Source organism: Sander vitreus, chromosome 2 (assembly GCF_031162955.1).
Source record: "Sander vitreus isolate 19-12246 chromosome 2, sanVit1, whole genome shotgun sequence".
In the NCBI taxonomy this organism is placed as follows: Eukaryota; Metazoa; Chordata; class Actinopteri; order Perciformes; family Percidae; genus Sander; species Sander vitreus.
Window position 1 is genome coordinate 1,701,941 of NC_135856.1, and position 20,926 is coordinate 1,722,866.

Sequence of the window (20,926 nt, forward strand, 5' to 3'; positions counted from 1 at the left end):
TCCTGGCGTGAGTTCCTGTGGAGTCCAGGTGCCGGAGGATGTAGTGGAGGGCCAGGTTGACTGGCATCGTCTACAGACCTATTGGCTCTGTAGGCAAACTGCAGTCCAGGAGGGGGTCGGTGATGGCTTTGAGGTGTGATTAGCACAGAGCGCTCAAAGGACTTCATAACAACAGAGGTCAGGGCGACGGGTCTGAAGTCATTAAAGTCCTGTGGTCCACATGGCTTCTTGGGAACAGGGATGATTAGCTGAGGTCTTGAAGCTAGGCTGGCACGTGGCATGTCTCCAGTGAGGTGTTGAAAATGTCTGTGAACACTGGAGACAGTTGATCAGCGCAGTGCTTCAAAGCTGGATGGGGAGACAGCATCCGGTCCAGCAGCTTTCCTGGAGTTCTGTCTCCTGAACAGTCTGTTGGACGTCTCTTCTCATTGATGGAGAGAGTCGTCACTGAGGTGGGTGGGTGGAGTGGAGGGGGACCTTTAAGGTGGGGGAGGTGGAGGTGGAGGTGATGCACTGCAGCTGGAGCTGCTGGGGAGGTGTCGTGCGATCTACACACGGGACTTTGAGAGGCTGCTCTGCTTTCATCACCTGTAAAGGTGCTCGCGCCCACAGACAGACACCCATGTTTCCGCGCTGCTTCGCAGAGCATTTTTGCACTCAAGTCGACGTCGCCTCAGTGTGTTTTGAGGCATTTTTTTGGACCTCGGGGCCTGACTGATCAGCCCAACTGCCTTTTCTGCCGATGGTTGGCTGTCTGGTTGGTGTGTAAGCACCCTTAGCCCCAGCCTTGCAGCCCCTGGGTCTCCTCCTCAGCTCCGCCGGGATAGAGTGCCATATCCCGGCTTGTCCCTTTTGTGCGCAGAACCAGCAATTCCTCTCTTGAGTAAGTGAGAAAACTGGCTCTTGGTTGCATTTTAAAAATTAAAAATATCCATAGGATATATATGAAACACACAATCTCTTCGCAAGAAGAGTAAAAAGTAGAAAGAAAGAGGATAAAATAGGTTAAAAAAAGCTAAACACTGGCGAGCTACTGGAGAGGCATCCGTCTCCTACAGCGCCAGTACTCCTTCATTCGCAGATGCTGTTGCACAGCGCTGTTGTTACCATGTGTCTGTGAACATCATGATGTTGCAGTCCATAATACATGTACGAGTAGTGATCTGCAGCTGAGGATCATCCATTTTATTTGCTAAAAAGTGATAGTGAAGTAATAGCTGATAAGGAGTTAGCCTTAGCCTAACGTTAGCCCGCCTCTCTTTGTTTACGGTCTCAACTTCGAGAAACCAAACAGCTCTGCAGCTCTCTGGTTGTGTTTAAGTGAAGAGAACAGAGGGAAGTGTTTGCAAAATGTTAACACTCATTTTGTTTTTACCTTTAGGTTAAGTAACTGTGACCTCACCGACAGATGTTGTGAGGACATTTCATCAGTTCTCAGCTCGAAGTCTTCTGGTCTGGAGGAGTTAGACCTGAGTGGAAACAATCTGCTGGACTCTGGAGTGAAGCTGCTCTCTCACGGTCTAAAAAGTCCCAACTGCAAACTTCAGAGACTCCGGTAAGAACATCCAGATGCACAGTATGTTTGTGGTGATTCATAATACAAGTAATGTTGACTTTGGAACACTTAAACTGGGAGTAGTTTACTTTTCTTTCATGTTACAGTGAACATAGATGAAAGATTCCCTTCAGATATCTTATACAGTGGGGCAAAAAAGTATTTAGTCAGCCACCAATTGTGCAAGTTCTCCCACTTAAAAATACTTATTTTTCACCATAATTTGCAAATAAATTCATAAAAAATCCTACAATGTGATTTTCTGGATTTTTTTTCTCATTTTGTCTCTCATAGTTGAAGTGTACCTATGATGAAAATTACAGGCCTCTCTCATCTTTTTAAGTGGGAGAACTTGCACAATTGGTGGCTGACTAAATACGTTTTTGCCCCACTGTATCATGTGGTGATAATGTACATTTACCATCTTTAATCAAGACAGATGTTTCAGGTGGATATCAGTTTTAACTTTTGTCCAGAGATCCTCCTAGCTTAGCACAAAGACTAGAAGCAGGGAGAAACTGTTAGCACAGCACAGCACCTTTTAAGGCAGTTACACACCAACCAGACGGCCAACCGACGTTGGCAGAAAAGGCAGTTGGACTGATCAGTCTCTGACCCAAGTTGGTCAAAAAAGTGCCTCGGAACACACTTTTCTCACAAAGCGACAAGACGTAATACGTCTCCATAACAGCAGGTGGTGCTAATCTGTATTGTCGCCCAAAAAATGAAAACAAGCAGCTGATTGGACGAACGCGTCACATGGGTTTGTTTTCTCCGGAAATTCAAAACCAGACTGTCGTGGCGTCTCGTTCAGAATCCGATCTCATATTGGACTAAAATAGTTCACTGAAACGTGTTTCTGAAAACATTTGAAGAGATAAATAGGCCGTGCAGTTGCTGAATCTGTCTTCATTTCAGAGCCACAAAGGTCAGTTTAAAAGATTTTCGTCATATTTTGAGAGGCTTAGTCACGCTCATCCCGCTTGCCATTTCCGGGTGAGTCCCAAGTGCCCTGTCTCTGACTGAGCATGTCAGGTCGGGGAAAATGAAGGCTGACAGCTCCTCCAACGGACGACGGCATGAACACACTGAACAGACTCGAATCACTGACCTCGCCAGACTGTCCGACGGCCGATAATCGGCCCGGTGTGTAACTGCTTTAAGGGGCAGGGCTCCAGACTGCGACCCGCCATTTTTTGAGACGGTGCGAGTGATCTTTAAAACTACTCGCACTTGTGCGACCTGTACATTTTATGACTTTTTATTTTTATTATTTTATGTTGAAAAGGAGGAGAGAGCGAGTCTGCCAGAGTTGGCCAATGTGTGTGAGAGGGAATGTGATTGGTTACTGTGTGGGTAGGCAACAGCTCTGCAGCTCTCCGGTTGTGTTTAACTGTAGAGAACAGAGTGAAGTGTTTGCAAAATGTTAACACTCATTTTGTTTTTAACTTTTAGATTAAGAAACTGTACCCTCACCGACGGATGTTGTGAGAACATTTATTCAGTTCTCAGCTCGAAGTCTTCTGAGCTGGAGGAGTTAGACCTGAGTGAAAACAAACTGCTGACTGACTCTGGAGTGGAGCTGCTCTCTCACGGTCTAAAAAGTCCCAACTTCAAACTCCAGAGACTTTCGGTAAGAACATCCAGATGCACAGTATATTAATAATACAAGTAATGTGGACTTTGGGACACTCAAACTGGGAGTAGTTTACTTTTCTTTCATGTTACAGTGAACATAGATTAAAGATTCCCTACAGATATCTTATATAATGTGGTGATAATGTAGTAGGGTTGTGCTGATGGCTGGCTGACATCACGATGGAGAGCAACCACCGTGATGCCACGCGCCCCACCCTGTCAGACACACACTAATCCTAGTCGCGGGCGCTGGACGAGAAATTGACAAGTGCGTCGGTCTGAAACTAGCTAAGACACTTACGTCGGGCTTTGCGCTGTGCTGCGCAGGGTGCAAGATAGGGCCCCTTAAGTGGAAGCTACTTTTTTTACCCTCTACCTGCTCTATTCGCTCTACCTTCTAGTAACGTTGGACACAGCGGTGTCGAGCGAGAGACAAAAAAGCGGTAACGTGGAACGCTATCACACTTTCCATTCTCCCCTCATTGGACTAAGTTTGTCGACACTACTGTGTGCGTGCATCAATAAGTAGCTAAGTCTGATGTCCTGTAGGTACGGGACGATGTTATACAGAATTTATGAATGTATGTTAGCAACAGTAGGCTAATTCACGAGGGTGCTATTTTATGTGTGAGCTAATATTGCGCATCTGTTCATGTGCACTGCAAGAGTTATGTTTGTGTTCATTGAATGCGTTATTCAGTGCAAACATAACCGAGAATGTATTTTAATCTCAGTAATGATGGTATATAAGGTTATTACTGTCACTCTGTTGAAGGCAAACGTCCCACTGTACTGTCGTTACGCAGATCACGGACATCTGATTGACTTTACTGCACCGTAGTTAGCTAAGTGAAAGTAGGTCAAGTTGTAAAAAACTTACTACCAGCCCCCCCAACGACGACGATACCATCATCCATCGCCATGTTTTACTGTGTGCATCGTCAACTGCCAATTTAGGGGACATTGCCCAACCCTATAATGTAGCCTAGAAATCCAGACCCTAATCTGAAAGATTAAGGTCTGGCATTGAGTGATGAAAACGGCACAATTCGAGGGGCGGCACCAAGCATGCATTTGAAAATCTCACTGCACGAAATTGGATAACACTACGACCAATCGCAACAATACATGGGGTGCTGAATCCAGAGCCCCATACGCTTAGCCACCAGCGGAGCTAGCTGGTAGATTAAACAGTCGTCATCTCTTTAGCTCGCCTCTGGCTTGCCTATATCAGATACACCGATGTGACTGGTGCAGCTCGGCTACCAGGGCATAGTTAATGAGCATCATTACTCGATGCCAGAGTGACTCGCTGAGCAAATTCAAATTGTACTCTCGTGAGAACTCTGGATTTCCAAGGTAGTGATAATGTACATTTACCATCTTTAATCGTTCTCTGATTTTCTCAAAGACCAATGTTTCAGGTGGATATCAGTTTTAACTTTGTCCAGAGATAGCTCCTAGCTTAGCACAAAGACTAGAAGCAGGGAGAAACTGTTAGCACAGCTCCATCAAAAGAGAAAAACTCACCTCCAACACCTCCAAGTCTCGCTGATGTACATGTTACATGTAGCTAACAAGATTCAACATGTTGAAAGGTGGAATACTTCACTTTTAATGGGGATGCTACTGTTCTTTGTGCTAAGCTAAACACATACTGCAACTAAACTAAACTGGACACACAGAGATGAAAATATAGATAATATTATCTGACTCTGGGGACATTTAACATCTAAATTAGTGTCCAGCTGGCTAAAACTAGCTCTAAACTAACTCAGAACTAAACAGGGGGAAGCAGCGTTCAGTTTTTATGCTCCACATATCTGTAACAAACTCTCTGAAAACTGCAGGTCCGCAGCGACTATCAGTTCTTTTAAATCGAAGCTAAAGACCTATCTTTTTGATGTTGCCTTTCTTTAAATAACTGTTCATTTGTTATACTGAAGTTGCATTGATGACACTGTATGACATTCTATACCTGCTCTTTAATGTTTAATTTCTTATACTGCACTGTAACTTTTATTCTTGTCTTTTATCTAGTGGTATTTTTAAACAGATAACGGACATATTTCTGAGAATTTCTCCAACGCGGGTGTGACATAGATTAAAAACAGTATTTAGAGGAGGAAGAGAAAAATTTTTTCCTCTGACTATGAGAGCTATGCGAAAGCCTCGGAAATACAGATAACGGACATATTTCTGAAATATTACCTTTCAAAAAACACAGGTCTGACAATAGATTATCCATACAAGGACCACATCTGTGAACTGGTCAGATTTAGTCTGTGAACTTATCAAGAGACAGACTGTGAACTGTCCCGGATTTAGCAAGGTTCACCGAGATTAAACTAAGCTCTGTATCGACGGCTACATGTGAAAAGTAGAACTACTGCAATCTTGTAATGGGTAAGGAAAACACCAAGTAACCGGAGCCAAAAGGACCTGTGGTCGGAGAAATGATTACCTGTTCTTTAATGTTTTAATTAGTTTTTTTTAATCGTTTTCTAACTGCTCTTTAATGTTTTATGTAAAGCACTTTGAATTTCCCTGTTGCTGAAATGTGCTATACAAATAAAGCTGCCTTGCCTAAAACTCTCCTGTTGACCGTACTCCTGAAAATGTCCCAATTCTGATGTTCAACATGTGTGTGTCAGGTCTAATTATTAATATTTTCCAATTAGTTTTAACACCTCAAAGCTTCATGAAGCAACATAGAACCAAATGAAACTGTCACCTACGTGCAACTAGGGCTGCAACGATTAGTCGACATAATCGACGACGTTGATTATAAAAATTTGTCGACGCATAATTTCATTGTCGACGTGTTGTTCCAGATATGGTCTTAAGGGGCAGGGCTCCAGACTGCGACCGACCATTTTTGGGGACGGTGCGAGTCATTTTTAAAACTACTCGCACTTGTGCGACCTGCAAATTTTATGACTTTTTATTTTTTTATTTTATGTTGAAAAGGAGGAGAGAGCGAGTCTGCCAGAGTCGGCCAATGTGTGTAAGAGGGAATGTGATTAGTTACTGTGTGTGTAGGTAACGTCATCTACACTCGTGTGTCTCTCTTTCGTAGCGTCACACTCTTCATTCGCAGATGCTGTTGCACAGCACTGTTGTTACCATGTTTCTTTGAACATCATGATGTTGCAGTCCATAATACATTCACGAGTGGTGATCTGCAGCTGAGGATCATCCATTTTGTTTGCTAAAGACCATACAGTTGGCGAGGAAAATGCTGCAAAGTGATAGCTGATAAGGAGTTAGCTTTAGCCTAACGTTAGCCCGCCTCTCTTTTTTTTACGGTCTTAACCCCGCTTGCCTGCATGAAGGTTCAGGGAAAGTTCTGAAGAGGCTGCTGCCAGTGCTCAAAGCAGCAAAGAGAGCTTTGTAAGTATTCAACCTCGAGAAACCCAACAGCTCTGCAGCTCTCCGGTTGTGTTTTAGTGTAGAGAACAGAGGGAAGTGTTTGCTAAATGTTAACACTCATTTTGTTTTTACCTTTAGGTTAAGTAACTGTGACCTCACCGACAGATGTTGTGAGGACATTTCATCAGTTCTCAGCTCGAAGTCTTCTGGTCTGGAGGAGTTAGACCTGAGTGGAAACAATCTGCTGGACTCTGGAGTGAAGCTGCTCTCTGATGGTCTAAAAAGTCCCAACTGCAAACTTCAGAGACTCCGGTAAGAACATCCAGATGCACAGTATGTTTGTGGTGATTCATAATACAAGTAATGTGGACTTTGGGACACTTAAACTGGGAGTAGTTTACTTTTCTTTCATGTTACAGTGAACATAGATGAAAGATTCCCTTCAGATATCTTATATCATGTGGTGATAATGTACATTTACCATCTTTAATCGAGTCAGATGTTTCAGGTGGATATCAGTTTTAACTTTGTCCAGAGATAGCTCCTAGCTTAGCACAAAGACTAGAAGCAGGGGGAAACTGTTAGCACAGCTCCATCAAAAGAGAAAAACTCACCTCTAACACCTCCAAGTCTGTCTGATGTACATGTAGCTAATAAGGCTGTAGCGATACACTAATCTCACGATATGATACACGATATTCAGGTCACGATACGATATATATCACGATATTCAGCCAACGATATACGATTCGATACGATACACTTACATCATTTTCTGAAAGATTTAAAGGGACAGTGATGTTGGTGACATCTTGTGACTGTTCCTTTTACTTGGATTTAATTAATTGAACTGAAAACTAAAAACATCAATTACACAATACATGTCTCTGACTGGACAGACAGTCTACAGCTTGCAAATGCTGGACAAAGTGAATCAAAGATGTGTTGAGAAAATGAGTCCATTCATTGAAACCTTACAGGCCTTTGAAAAGTAAATAAAGTGTAGTATTGCAATTAACAATGGAGAGTTAAAAAGTGCAGCAAGTGGCCTGTTGTGAACAGTTTCTTTGACAGCGTTTGTAGCTTGACACTGAACATATGAGGTAGCCAGTCTAGCCACCAAGTAAGTAAACAGCAGCATGGCTTCTCCTCAGAACACACCGAAGAAAACGCCGACTTGAGCCTACGCTCTGCGCGGGCGCGAAACGTAATACGTCTCCATAGCAGCAGGCGTCGCTGCTCTGTATTTTTTCCAGTAACAGTCTGATTGTTTCCCAGAAAATTAAAACCGGCAGCTGATTGGACAAACGCGTCACATGGTCCTTTTTTCTCCGGAAATTCACAGCCAGACTGTCACGGCGGCTCGTTCAGAATACGATCTCATATTGGACTAAAATAGTTCACCGAAACGTGTTTCTGAAAACATTTTAAGAGAGAAACAGGCCGTGCAGTTGCTGAATCTGTCTTCATTTCAGATCGACAAAGGTTAGTTTTAAAAGATTTTCGTCAGATTTTGAGAGGCTCATCCGCTCGCCATTTCCGGGTGAGTCCCGACTGCCCTGTCTCCGACTGAGCAAGTCAGGTCGGCCAAAATGAAGGCCGACGGCTCCTTGGATGGACAACGGCACAAACACACTGAACAGACTCGAGTCACTGACCTCGCCAGGCGGTCCGACGGCCGATAATCGTCTCTGTGTGTCAGCGCTCGCAGACGTCGGCGTCTGTGTGACGTTAATACGGGTAACTTGCTCTACAGCGACACTAGCGGCTGGCTGACCAAATCGCTCTACCTGTAACGTGAACGGGGGTAAACACGGGGACCTGAATGGGACTTATGTATCGATACTCGTGGCTTAAAAATCAATATTTTCTTGGGGAAAAAAATATAGATTTATATCGCAGAATCGATAAAATTGCTCAGCCTTAGTAGCTAACAAGATTCAACATGTTGAAAGGTGGAATACTTCACTTTCAATGGGGCTGCTACTGTTCTTTGTGCTATGCTAAGCTAAACACATTCTGCAACTAAACTAACTAACTAAATAACTGACTCTGGGGACATTTAACATCTAAATTAGTGTCCAGCTGGCTAAAAGCTCTCCTGTTGACCGTACTCCTGAAAATGTCCCAATTCTGATGTTCAACGTGTGTGTGTCAGGTCTAATTATTATTAAAGCTGCAAGCAGCGATGGACGGGCGGGTCACACCATCACGAATGAAGAAGGAACTCTATGCTGAGTTCAATGACACCTCACACAAGACTCTACCTTAAATGGTTCAAATGTTATGGAAGGGGGCGTGGCCTGAGTAAGTGGGCGTGGTTAAAGGGCGCGGCTCAGTATTACATGTCAACCACACATAAGTTTCATGTAAATCGGATGATGTTTGTCATATAAGGCGCATTTCCTGTTGCCAGCGGGGGGCGCTATGACCAAAAGTCAATATTGGCCTGTAGATGTCCTCAGACCTGGACCTTTGTCAATCGTGAGAAATTTCGGGCAGATACGACAACGTACACTCAAGTTACAACAATTTCTTTGTTCATTGCTAAACACTCAAAATAGCCGCCACGCCACGCCCACACCGTCTGACGAAAAGTTTTTCTTCTAATAACTTTTCATCTTGGAGTGTTTGCTAAATGTTAACTGTCATTTTGTTTTTAACTTTAGGTTAAGTAACTGTAACCTCACCGACGGATGTTGTGAGAACATTTCATCAGTTCTCAGCTCAAAGTCTTCTGGTCTGGAGGAGTTAGACCTGAGTGGAAACAATCTGCTTACTGACTCTGGAGTGAAGCTGCTCTCTGACGGTCTAAAAAGTCCCAACTGCAAACTTCAGAGACTCCGGTAAGAACATCCAGATGCACAGTATGTTTGTGGTGATTCATAATACAACATAGGTGTGATTGGCAAAGGACAAAAAAGCAGGAAAATATGCGCGCACCTACTAGAGGTGTTGAAAATAATCAATGCATCGGGGTGCGGACATGGACGATGCTGCATCGATGCAGTGGCCCACCATAATCGATTATAACGCAATGACGTCGCTCGTTAATTTTCCGGCCGCGGCATAAACATTCAAATAAAAAATAACATTCTCAGTAGCCTAACCCGTTTCTCACACACACACACACACACACACACACACACACACACACACACAGACACACACAGACAGGCAGACATGCACACTGACAGACAGACACACAAACAAACAAACAGACACACACGCAAAACAGCTGAGCGGAGACACGGGAGAGTGGAGAGAATCACAAATCGAGAAGAGGAAAGAAAACACTGAGAAACATCGAGAGACACTAGAATAGTTAGCTTGGAAAAGTTCTAATTGGAATAACGAAGCTGAAGAGGTGTAGCTACAATAAGGCACTTTTCCTGTCTAACAGCAGTGGTTTAGAACAAACGTTGTGCTAGTGTGCCTGGCTAAAGTTGGAGTTAACGGTGGAGAGTTGCTGATGGAGGACGCTGATTTTTGGACCGGAGAGGACGACAGCGTGTTTCCCTGCTGAAGAGGACTTTGCCGTAGCTGGTGACTTGTTTTCGTTTCCGTGTTTGAGCTGTGTTTCTTGGACTAACAACTAACTGTAAATTGGATTTCTGTGTGTTTGCTTCACTGAAGATAACGTCCTGCACGTCCACACGAGCTACCATCAGAAACGGGTAAAGGGGTAGTTGTGTGTAATATCATTTGAAGAAATATTGCAGTTAGCATATTTGAAGGGTGTGATTTGTGTTATGTTTTTTTTTGTTATTCAATCTAATGGCTAAATATTGTTTGTACATTTAAGTTATTGTTCAGTTCAATTTTATTTGTAGTATCAAAACATAACAAGAGTTATCTCGAGACACTTTACAGATAGAGTAGGTCTAGACCACACTATAATTTATAGTCCCAACAATTTTCAGTAATTCCCCCAAGAGCAAGCATTTACCTGTTGTCAGGTAAAAATGTCACTGTCAGAGAGCCTGAAGTGAAAAGTTGATGTGGGAAAACAGCAGCTTTAATGATGAATGGACTGACAAGCAGGCTAGCATTTGTCCTGTATGCCTCATTTGAAATAAGACAATGCTGTTGCAAAAGAATACAACCGGCATCATCATCAAGAGTGAAGAACGCGAACATAACGATCACTCATTCATGTGCATATTAAGTAGCTGTGGCACTGTGTGTTAACTATTTGCCCCCCCTTTAAATTTTGAACTGAGTGAAGCTAAAGTCTGGCTTAACTCAGCTTTGTCAGCAGGGGGCTCTCTAAGCTTTACACTTGACTGGGTATCAGTAGCTGACGCCAGTAGCGTAGAAGTCAGTACGTGATGAACGAGTATAAGTGTACATGCTACAGCTCCTGATCTGAACTGTGTTTTCATATTTCCTACAGGAAATAAATGTGTTATTCCAAGAGTGAGCGTCACCTCATTCTTAAAAGTGTAACATAGCCACAAGCATCTGTTTTGGTCTTATAATACATCCATAGGTTTACCGCTCCAGCAGAGAGGATGGTTCATTAAGACAGCAGCTAAGTTTACAAGAGTTTGTCCAAAGTTCAAGGTTCGTTGCAAACTAAGATAAACAGTTAGACTACAAACTGACATCTTTCATTTTAGCTTGTTTGTAAAAGTTGCTATTTGCAGAGTAGAGCTGTGTTTGCACAGCGCGGTGGACAAGAGTGGACAGCGTAGACAGAGCAGACTGAAATATCTGTTTCTATATGTTTATGCCTGTAGAACAGGTAGGTGGGTATTGAAAATTGATCTAAGCAACTTTGAGCGTGGCATGGTTGTTGGTGCCAGACGGGCTGGTTTGAGTATTTCACAATCTGCTCAGTTACTGGGATTTTCACGCACAACCATTTCTAGGGTTTACAAAGAATGGTCTGAAAAAGAAAAACATCCAGTATGCGGCGGTCCTCTGGGCAAAAATGCCTTGTTGATGCTAGAGGAGAATGGGCCGACTGATTCCAGCTGATAGAAGATAAACTTTGACTCAAATAACCACTCGTTACATCTGAGGTATGCAGCAAAGCATTTGTAAAGCCACAACACGAAAAACCTTGAGGAGGATGGGCTACATCAGCAGAAGACCCCACCGGGTACCACTCATCTCCACTAAAAATAGGAAAATGAGGCTACAGTTTGCACAAGCTCACCAAAATTGGACAGTTGAAGACTGTAAAAATGTTGCCTGGTCTGATGAGTCTCGATTTCTGTTGAGACATTCAGATGGTAGAGTCAGAATTTGGCGTAAACAGAATGAGAACATGGATCCGTCATGCCTTGTTACCACTGGGCAGGCTGGTGGTGGTGTAATAGTGTGCGGAATGTTTTCTTGGTTTTCTTGGCACACTTAGTACCAATTGGGCATCGTTTAAATGCCATAGCCTACCTGAGCATTGTTTCTGACCATGTCCATCCCTTAATGACCACCATGTACCCATCCTCTGATGGCTACTTCCAGCAGGATAATGCACCATGTCACAAAGCTCGAATCATTTCAATGGGTTTCTTGAACATGACAATGAGTTCACTGTACTAAAATGTACTAGAAAGTGCGAAGAAACCTATTGTTTTTCGTCAGATTATTTTTCTGAGTCCTTTGTCGCATTTTTGAGGGGGTTAGAATGCACAAAAACTCACAAAAATTTACACACAAAGATTCAAAAAAATTACGCATATCCACCACTAGGTGGCACTATAGTAGAAAAAACCGTGTTTGGCCCTGTAACTCCCAAACCGTACATCGCACATTCAAAAACCATATATCCACACGTTCCCTGGGTCCAGCTGAATCTCCTGATTTAGGCCACAGCCATTTCCGTCTTGACTTTTATGCGTGAAAAATAGCGATTTATCGAAAACCTACTTTGCCGAACTCCTCCTAGACCGTGTGACCGATCTGCACGAAACTTGGCAGGTAGCATATCCAGACCGACCTGACGAAAAGTTATCCAAAGAATTATTATAGGATAAAAATTTAGCATACGTTACGTTACATTACGTACAAACAAATTTGTGTAGCTAAGTATGAAAACACCAACTTTGCCATATCTCGACCAAAATAAATGCTACCAACGCAAAACTTAAGACTCTTGTTTGCCATGTCCCTCTGGAGGTCCCCCACAAATTTTACGAACATTGTCCACCATGGGGCGCTACAATGAAAAAAAATGTATATCTCATGAACGGCTCCTCAGATTTTTACAAAATTTGGAGGGTACCATCTAGGGCCAATCCGGAATCCGGAGGCCACCCCTACAGTAAGGTACTTATTGGTCAAAGTGGGCCTTTAGATGGCGCTGTTTTAATTTTTTTTAATTACTTTTTTTTTTTTAACTCCTCCTAGAGCGTGAGTCCCATCTGCACAAAAATGTACACGTAGACTCGGTGGACCCTCATGACAAAAGTTATCAAAAGAATTTTGATAGCTAACACAATGCGCAAGTTACAGTGGACCAACTTCCTGTAGGGGGCTATCGAAACAGGAAATTGCGTATCTTACCAAGATTTATTCCGATTGACACCAAACATGACTCAGTTGTTCCGCATAGGGGCTTGAGCATCCATGCCAAATTTAGAGTGAATCGGCCATAAGATGGCGCTGTTAGAAATATTTTATTAATTAGCCACATCGCGATATATGGGAAACATACTTTGTCTAACTCCTCCTGGGCCGTGAGTCCATTCTGCACGAAAACTTGGATATAGACTCGGTGTACCCTCATGACTAAACGTTATCAAAATAATTTTGATAGCTAAAACAATACGCAAGTTATGGAGGAACAACGTCATGTAGGTGGCTGTATACGGTTGTATCTTAGAAAAAGTTATTCCGATTTATATGAAACTTAGAATGTCTGGTCTACATGTGATGTTGCGTCTGCCAGTACCCCCGACTGCAAGAAGGCGAGGGCCCGTTCATCGCTGCTTGCAGCTTTAATTTATTTATTATTTATTTTATACTTTACTTTTACTTTCTCTTACATACAAAGTTAGAACACAAAACAAACTGATCTGAAAACTGTGTTTAAATGTCTTTTTCCAGCCTGAGTGACTGCAGGTTAACAGCAGCTGGCTGCCGGTCTTTGACCTTTGCCCTCAGCAACTCCTCTGATCTCAGAGAACTTAACCTGAGCTACAACGACCTGGAGGACCAGGGGTTGGAGCTGCTTTCTGATTGGCTAAGGAAACCGCAGTGTAGACTGGAGATACTGAGGTGAGACTTCTCAGATAGTTTTCTGTAATTATTTCTTCCCTGGACACCTGTTCTGAGATTAATACAATTTATCTAGCTTTTAATTTCAGTCCATTTCAGTCGGTACTCGCTCCAAAGCTAATCGCTGTCACTCTCTCACTTCTCCCTCGCTCCACAAGCTCCACATTTCCAATTAACTGAAGGTATACATAGTAAGTTATTGTTACACCACGGCCACACCACTGTGAAAGCACCCCGTACATCATTTATCAGAGTCTGGTTGTGACCCCTGTCCATGGCAGTCTCCTCTGCTCCATATCTTTATAACGGAGCTAACCGGAGCTGACTGGAGATAATCATTGCTAACTGTTGCTAACCGAGCCTTCAGTTCTCCATGCCTGTATCCATTAACTGTATTTATGGACTCAAGCCAGAATAAAACCCATAATTTTATTAAATTGGCTGTACAAGTTTTAAACTTCAACTCAGAGTTGTTTGAATGACAGAAATCTGCTCAGATGAGATCTAAATGAAAGCAACAGGACATGTATAGTACAGAACAGCGTGTTTAGGAACCCCAAATCACAGATGAATACACTTGAAAAAAAGGAACAATGATCTAACAAACAAAATGAACAAGAACTATCTTTAGATAGCCCTAGTCTTATATGATTTAACAGGAGTTAGGAGGGAACAGTGTTGAGATTTATAATAACATGTAACTTTCTGTATGGATCATAGTAGGCCAATAGTCTATTAGGGGTATTTTATCTGCTGAACTGTTAACATTTGGCAAAAACAAAAATGATTTAATTGACAAAGCACATCATGGCTCCACTTTCCTGTCATTTGTTTTAACTTCAACAAGTAATTTGTTGTATTTTAGCAGAATACTGAAAGCAGTAGAAATGCAGAACTGAGTACATTTAAAACATGTTTATTTATAACAAGTTATATCATCATCGTGATATTCAACAATGTTGGGTCATTTTGCATATTTTCCTCATATTGTGCAGCCCTAACAACTACCCTGAAATTGTGTCAGATGCAGCAAAGTGTTGCAATATTTTCATCTGTATCTGTATCATCTTTTAGTCTAATTTGGTTAATATGTAAATAGTGATTTCTTTCTAAATTATCTGATAAAGTTATGTAGTCATTGTTTTCACCTTCGTTTGACTAGTTTATAACTGAACTCAGCTATCACACACCGCACCGTCACATCCTGCACCCCCCCCCCACCACCACAAGTACATTCTCAGCCTGTGGGAAACACTGCACTGTGTTCACATACATTCATTTTTACAAAGGGACGAAGGTCTGCTGTGTCACTCACTTTGTTAATGTTTGTTCCTGTAAAGGAGAAGAAGATTCTTTAACTTCTTAACATCTCGGCAGCTACGGCATAACAGACTTAGCCGCTGCAGACTAGCGACTGCAGAAATCGGACTGTAGCTGCAAGCGAGCTGGTTACAGCAGTAAAGACGTGGAGTAATAAAATCATCTGATGGTCTCCAGATCTCCAAAACAGAGAAAAACTAAGGTTTTATTTTAGCCTTCAACCTGATGAGGAAAAAGCTGCTACTGATGACAGAATGAATTTGTCTGTTGAATTGTAACGCTGAGTCAGAACTTACACCCAGATTTGTTTACTGTGTCACACATAGACATGTGACAAAAAATTCAAACGACTGATTGTATAAAAATGTGTTTTATCTGATTTAAATGTTTTCATGCCATGTGATATACTGCTCACAGACAGTTAGGAGATATTCCTGCTTCTGGCCATGGTTGCACCTGTTAATTTGAGATGCACGACTTGCAGATAAAGTGAAAAATGCTTAGTAATGTCTTGGTGTTTCAAGGTTTTTGTTGTTATTATAACTTCTATGAAACATGTTTATATGATTACAGCTGTTTTACTGTGTTGTCATTATCTGTTCATACAGCAGCCTCCCCTTGGTCTCCACAGGAGGAGTTATAGATGTTAATACATTAAGAAACACTGAATCTGCTCACAGCTGCATTATAAAACATTTATTATATTATTATATTTTTATTTATTTTATAAGTCAGTCTCTTACACAAACAGTTAGAACACAAAACAAACTCTGATCTGAAAACTGTGTTTAAATGTCTCCTTCCAGCCTGAGATGCTGCAGGTTAACAGCAGCCAGCTGCCGGTCTTTGACCTTTGCCCTCAGCGACTCCTCTGCTCTCAGAGAACTCAACCTGAGCCACAACTACCTGAAGAACCAGGGAGTGGAGCTGCTCTCTGATTGGCTGAGGAGACCCCAGTGTAGACTGGAGATACTGAGGTGAGACTTCTCAGACAGTTTTCTGTAATTATTTCTTCCCTGGACACCTGTTCTGAGAATATTATAATGTATCTAGCTTTTAATTTCAGACCATTTTAGTGTTAGTCAGACTCAGACTGCAAACATGTTTCAATCTGGCACTTCATCCTAGCACAGTACAGTTAAGTAAAACAGTTACTGTTTGATACAAATCAAGTAGCAGCCAATAAGTCAGAGTATTATGGTTGTTTAAAGGAACAGTTTGACATTTTGTGAAATATGCCTTTTTTCTCTCTCAGAGTCAGATGTTCAGACTGATACCACTCTCATGTCTGTACGCTAAATATAAAGCTACAGCCACTTAGCTTAGCATAAAGGCAGGAAACTGCTAGCTGGCTCTGTCCAAAGGGAACAAACATCCACTATCAACTAGTTTGTTTAATCTGTACTCAAATGGAAGTTTAAAATCTACAATTCACCGTTTTAGGCGGTTATGTGCCAGACGAGCCCACTAAAGCTGTATTCATAGTCGACAAGGTTAATGGTCCCATCGTTGGCTGTTCTTGGTACCAGTAAGGAGTCTCACTGTTACATGTTAAACCAGCTGCAGGCGAGATGGTTACAGCAGTCAAGACCTCATGTAATAAATTGCTCGATTGTGTTTTTTGACCCCACCGGCTCCTTCCAGGCAGCGCTGCGACCGCTGCCTCCAAGGCACCTAACCTTAACCATAACCATAACCAGTGCAGGGTTTCCCGCAACACTTTGCAGTTCGGGAGGCCCGCCTAAGCTGGGGAACCCTACCACCTTAACTAGGTAGTCAAAAAAAAATAAAGAATCCGCTGCACAAAAGGCCGTCAAGTGCATCTCTGACGTGCTTCACACCACGAGCGGACACGCTTCACACCGCCGAAATGAGAGAAAAGGAAAAAGAGACGTGGTCCGTTGCTGTCCGGAGGATAACTAACTAATATTTAGTTGCATAACCATTGTTTCTGAGAACTGCTCCACATCTGTGTTGCATGGAGTCGACCAACTTGAACAGGTATTCCAGCCCAGGACCATTGAACTACATTCCACAATTCCTCTGCAGTACTGGGTTAGCCTCAGAAACAGCATTTCTGATGTTTTCTATGGGATTGAGGTCTGGGGATTGGGCTGGCCACTCCATAACATCAGTCTTGTTCATCTGGAACCAAGACTTTGCTCTCTTACTGGTGTGTTTTGGCTCATTGTCTTGTTGGAAGACCCATTTCAAAGGCATTTCCTCTTCAGCATAAGGCAACATGACCTCTTCAAGTATTTTGATGTATTGAAACTGATCCATGATCCCTGGTATGCGATAAATAGGCCCAACACCACAGTATGAGAAACATCCGCATAACATGATGTTTGCACCACCATGCTTTCACTGTCTTCACAGTGTACTGGGGCTTGAATTCAGTGCATGGGGGTCGTCGGACAAACTGTCTGCGGCCCCTAGACCCAAAAAGAACAATTTTGCTCTCATCAGTCCCCAGAATGTTGCACCATTTCTCCTTTGTCCTTTGGCAAATTTCAACCTATTCAGTACATGTCTTTTTTTCAGCAGTGGGACTTTGCGGGGGCTTCTAGCTGATAGCTTAGCTTCACCTAGCCTTCTTCTGATGCTAACAGTACTCACAGGTAACTGTAAGTCTTCTTTGATTTTCCTGGAGCTGATCATTGGTTGAGCCTTTGCCATTTTGGCTATTCTTCGATCCATTCGAATGGTAAACAACAGTTTTTTCCCACGTCGTTCAGGCTTTGGATGCCATTTCAAGGCATTTGAAATCATTTTGGCTGAGCAGCCTATCATTTTCTGCACTTCTTTATATGTTTTCCCCTCTCCAATCAATTTTGCAGAGTATTTCAGTGTGAAATGCACTATAACCAGCATGCACAACATTTGCTTCCTTCCTTCCTTAAATATGGGCCATAACTGACACCTGTTTCTTCACAGAATCAATCACCTCACTAATTGAACACAACACTGCTATTATTTTGAACATGCTCCTTTCAATGACAGATTCAATTACACAGAATGAGCTGAGCATGACTGTTGGGTCTGTTGGTTTTCTGTGACTCTACAACACTTACTAGTAAATTATTTGCCATGTAGAAATATCACTTCTACCAAAAAAAATGATTTATGAGGTTAGTGATGTTGGACTGCTATTATTTTGAACACAACTGTATGTTTGGACATTTGAAGACCCAATAAAATGAAACTACCAGAGGAGAGACAATAAAGACTAGGTATTGATTTTAACACCTGACAGTGTTTGCATTACTGTGGTATTAAACCAATGTGTTTCTCTCTCAGGTTGTCATTCTGCACAGAGAGCTGCTGTGAGTCTCTGGCCTCGGCTCTGAAGTCGAACCCTTCACACCTCAGAGAACTGACGCTGGACCGCAGTGATCCAGGAGAATCAGGTCTGAAGCTGCCGTCTGATTTACAGGAGGACAAAACATACAAACTGCAGACACTGAGGGTGTCTGAGGGATCAGAACTTAAAAGACAACAATGGCTCATTTTTCTCCTTCTGTCCGAACCAAATGATCTGAACTACAGGTGTGAAAGTGACCTTAAATTCATCACGACTCCTCTCTTTTTAAGGACTCGATGCTCAAAACTCCTCAATCAGAAGTGAGAGGGTATCTGAGCACCAGCTACCAGCTCAGAGATTACTCCTCTCTGTGTAACGTTGGAGCGTGATATAATGGAGGGGGGGGAGAGACTCAGTGTTGGACCCCCAACTGAAAACCGAAAAACTAATAACTAAAGTTATATTAAAGACATGAGGAAACTGTGCTAGGAACACGCTGAAACAGTAGCAGTAGTAGTAGGGAAAGCATAGCAATCTCCAAACCCCCAAACTACAGAAGACAGATAAAGAAAGTTATCTGGAAATAAAAAATGCCATTGTTGAACTGCTGTGTTCTTCAGAATGAATGGAGAGTACGGAAATAAGAATAACATAAAAACTAAACTCTGTATAAAATCTTTAAAAGCTGTAACAGTATCTTGTAGCTTGGAGTGTTTAGTGTAAACATTATAAGAGCAGATACATTTTGAAATGCTGAGCTCCAAAGAGTTTTTATTTTGCATACATGTTAACTAGGGTTGGGTATCGTTTGGATTTTTACGATTCCAATGCTGAATCGGTACTTTTAAAACGATTCCGATTCATAAACCGATTCTTGAAAAACTGAAAAATGACATCAAAGAAAGGCTTTTACGTCCATTTTGGTGAGCCCAGAGGGAAAATATGTCATTTAAAATGTAGCCTACATTTACGGTAGCTAGCTAACGGTAGACTACAGAGAAAGTGTGATATTTTCACGTCCGTTTTGGAGTGACAGAGGGAAAATATTTCAGTCGACACATTAAGTGGAACCGAAATGAGGAACCAAAATGTGCGTTGTAATCCGGTCTGGTTCCTACCGGTTGCGTAGGAACCGGTTCCATAGTGGAACCGGGTTTCGGTACCCAACCCTAATGTTAACATAAATCAACATTTTACTCCTCACTTTACACATTTTGGCTTTATTGCAACACCTTTGTTGTTTTTGTGCAAATGTTTTTAATTACTGTGATGGCTTGAACTGTGCCAACATACCATCATACTATATATACTTGAAGTAAAAGTATCTTTCTTTAGTAATCTTATTACTACAATTAATTATTTGGTTGAAATAAACCCATAATTCACCCATTTACATGTGGAAATATGCTGGCTCTATACTCACTAAAAGTCCTGATTATTTACATGTCTGTTGGAGTTTGGTGATGGTGATTTCGGGGCTGTTTTATGTTAAACTAAAAGGATCTTACTCTTTAACTAAAAGGTCTATCTCTGTAGGGATCCTTTCATAATGTTGTCAGACACTTAGAATAATAATCTGAGTCTGTCAGCGGCAAAAACAGAACTTTTAGTGACTCTAACTGATGATGAACATTAGTCCTGTAGGGTAACATTACAGCCCGGTTCACGGCTGCTGGTTACAGCATTCATTGCTCAATACTGGACCAGTTTTAAAGATGTTTGTTCACGTCAGTTTGGACATCAATGCCTGGGAAAACAGGGTTCAGGTAAAAGAAAACTGAAATTTCCCCCTAAAAATTTGGTTTTTGTTGCAGCTCCGGTTGCCTTTTCTAAGGAGTCGAGGTATCGGCTGATTTTGGAGGTAATCATTACGATTCAGCATGAATATCTGATTCTTTTCTCCACATATTATCTTTGTTGTATATACTTTTATATATACAAGCACAGTACTTGAGCAAATTAAGCATTTCACAGCATAATATTGAGTGACAAATAAAAACCTTGAAACCCTGAAACTGTAGGGGTGGGAATCTCTTTGCACCTCACGATTCGATTCTAAATCGATTATCGATGCATCTCGATGCAACAGTTTTTTTTATGTATATTTATTTGTCACACACAAGTTTTAATGAAATGTTTTGTCTACTGAGGTTTTTATTTTGTAGTCATTCCATGCTTGAGTCTTCAACATGCTTGTGAAAGTCACCTTCTCTCCCAGTAATCTTCCACGTCAGAGGCTGGTCATGTTTAAAGGTGGATCATTGGCTTCTTAGAACATGAAACATGAGGTGGTCAGATGTAATGTGATAAAGTACATGAACAGCCTATAAGTGTTTTGCCTAATTATTTTATGTATGTCTCATTAGATCATGTGTATATATACAAAAAAAAAAATTTTTTTCTTCCTTTTGGCCATTTTTGTGTGTGTTTTTTTTCTACCCTCTTGCCTAAACTCTAAGTTGTTGTCCATTATCCCATCCTCTTTCATCACTCCGTACTTGTCTGGAGAC

At 41.9% G+C, this 20,926-nt stretch overlaps 1 protein-coding gene across 1 annotated transcript in view; it reads left to right on the forward strand.

Annotated features, from left to right (window-relative positions):
* LOC144530836 (uncharacterized) overlaps nucleotides 1-20,920 on the forward strand; it is a 52,319-nt gene extending 31,399 nt beyond the window's left edge. The window contains exons 6-12 of the mRNA XM_078270610.1: nucleotides 863-887; nucleotides 1,382-1,555; nucleotides 6,704-6,877; nucleotides 9,235-9,411; nucleotides 13,622-13,792; nucleotides 15,919-16,089; nucleotides 18,413-20,920. Coding sequence (XP_078126736.1) covers nucleotides 863-887; nucleotides 1,382-1,555; nucleotides 6,704-6,877; nucleotides 9,235-9,411; nucleotides 13,622-13,792; nucleotides 15,919-16,089; nucleotides 18,413-18,740 — 1,220 coding nt within the window. The 3' untranslated portion in view covers nucleotides 18,741-20,920. The remainder of the gene's footprint in view (nucleotides 1-862; nucleotides 888-1,381; nucleotides 1,556-6,703; nucleotides 6,878-9,234; nucleotides 9,412-13,621; nucleotides 13,793-15,918; nucleotides 16,090-18,412) is intronic.
* The last annotated feature ends 6 nt before the right edge of the window (nucleotides 20,921-20,926 follow it).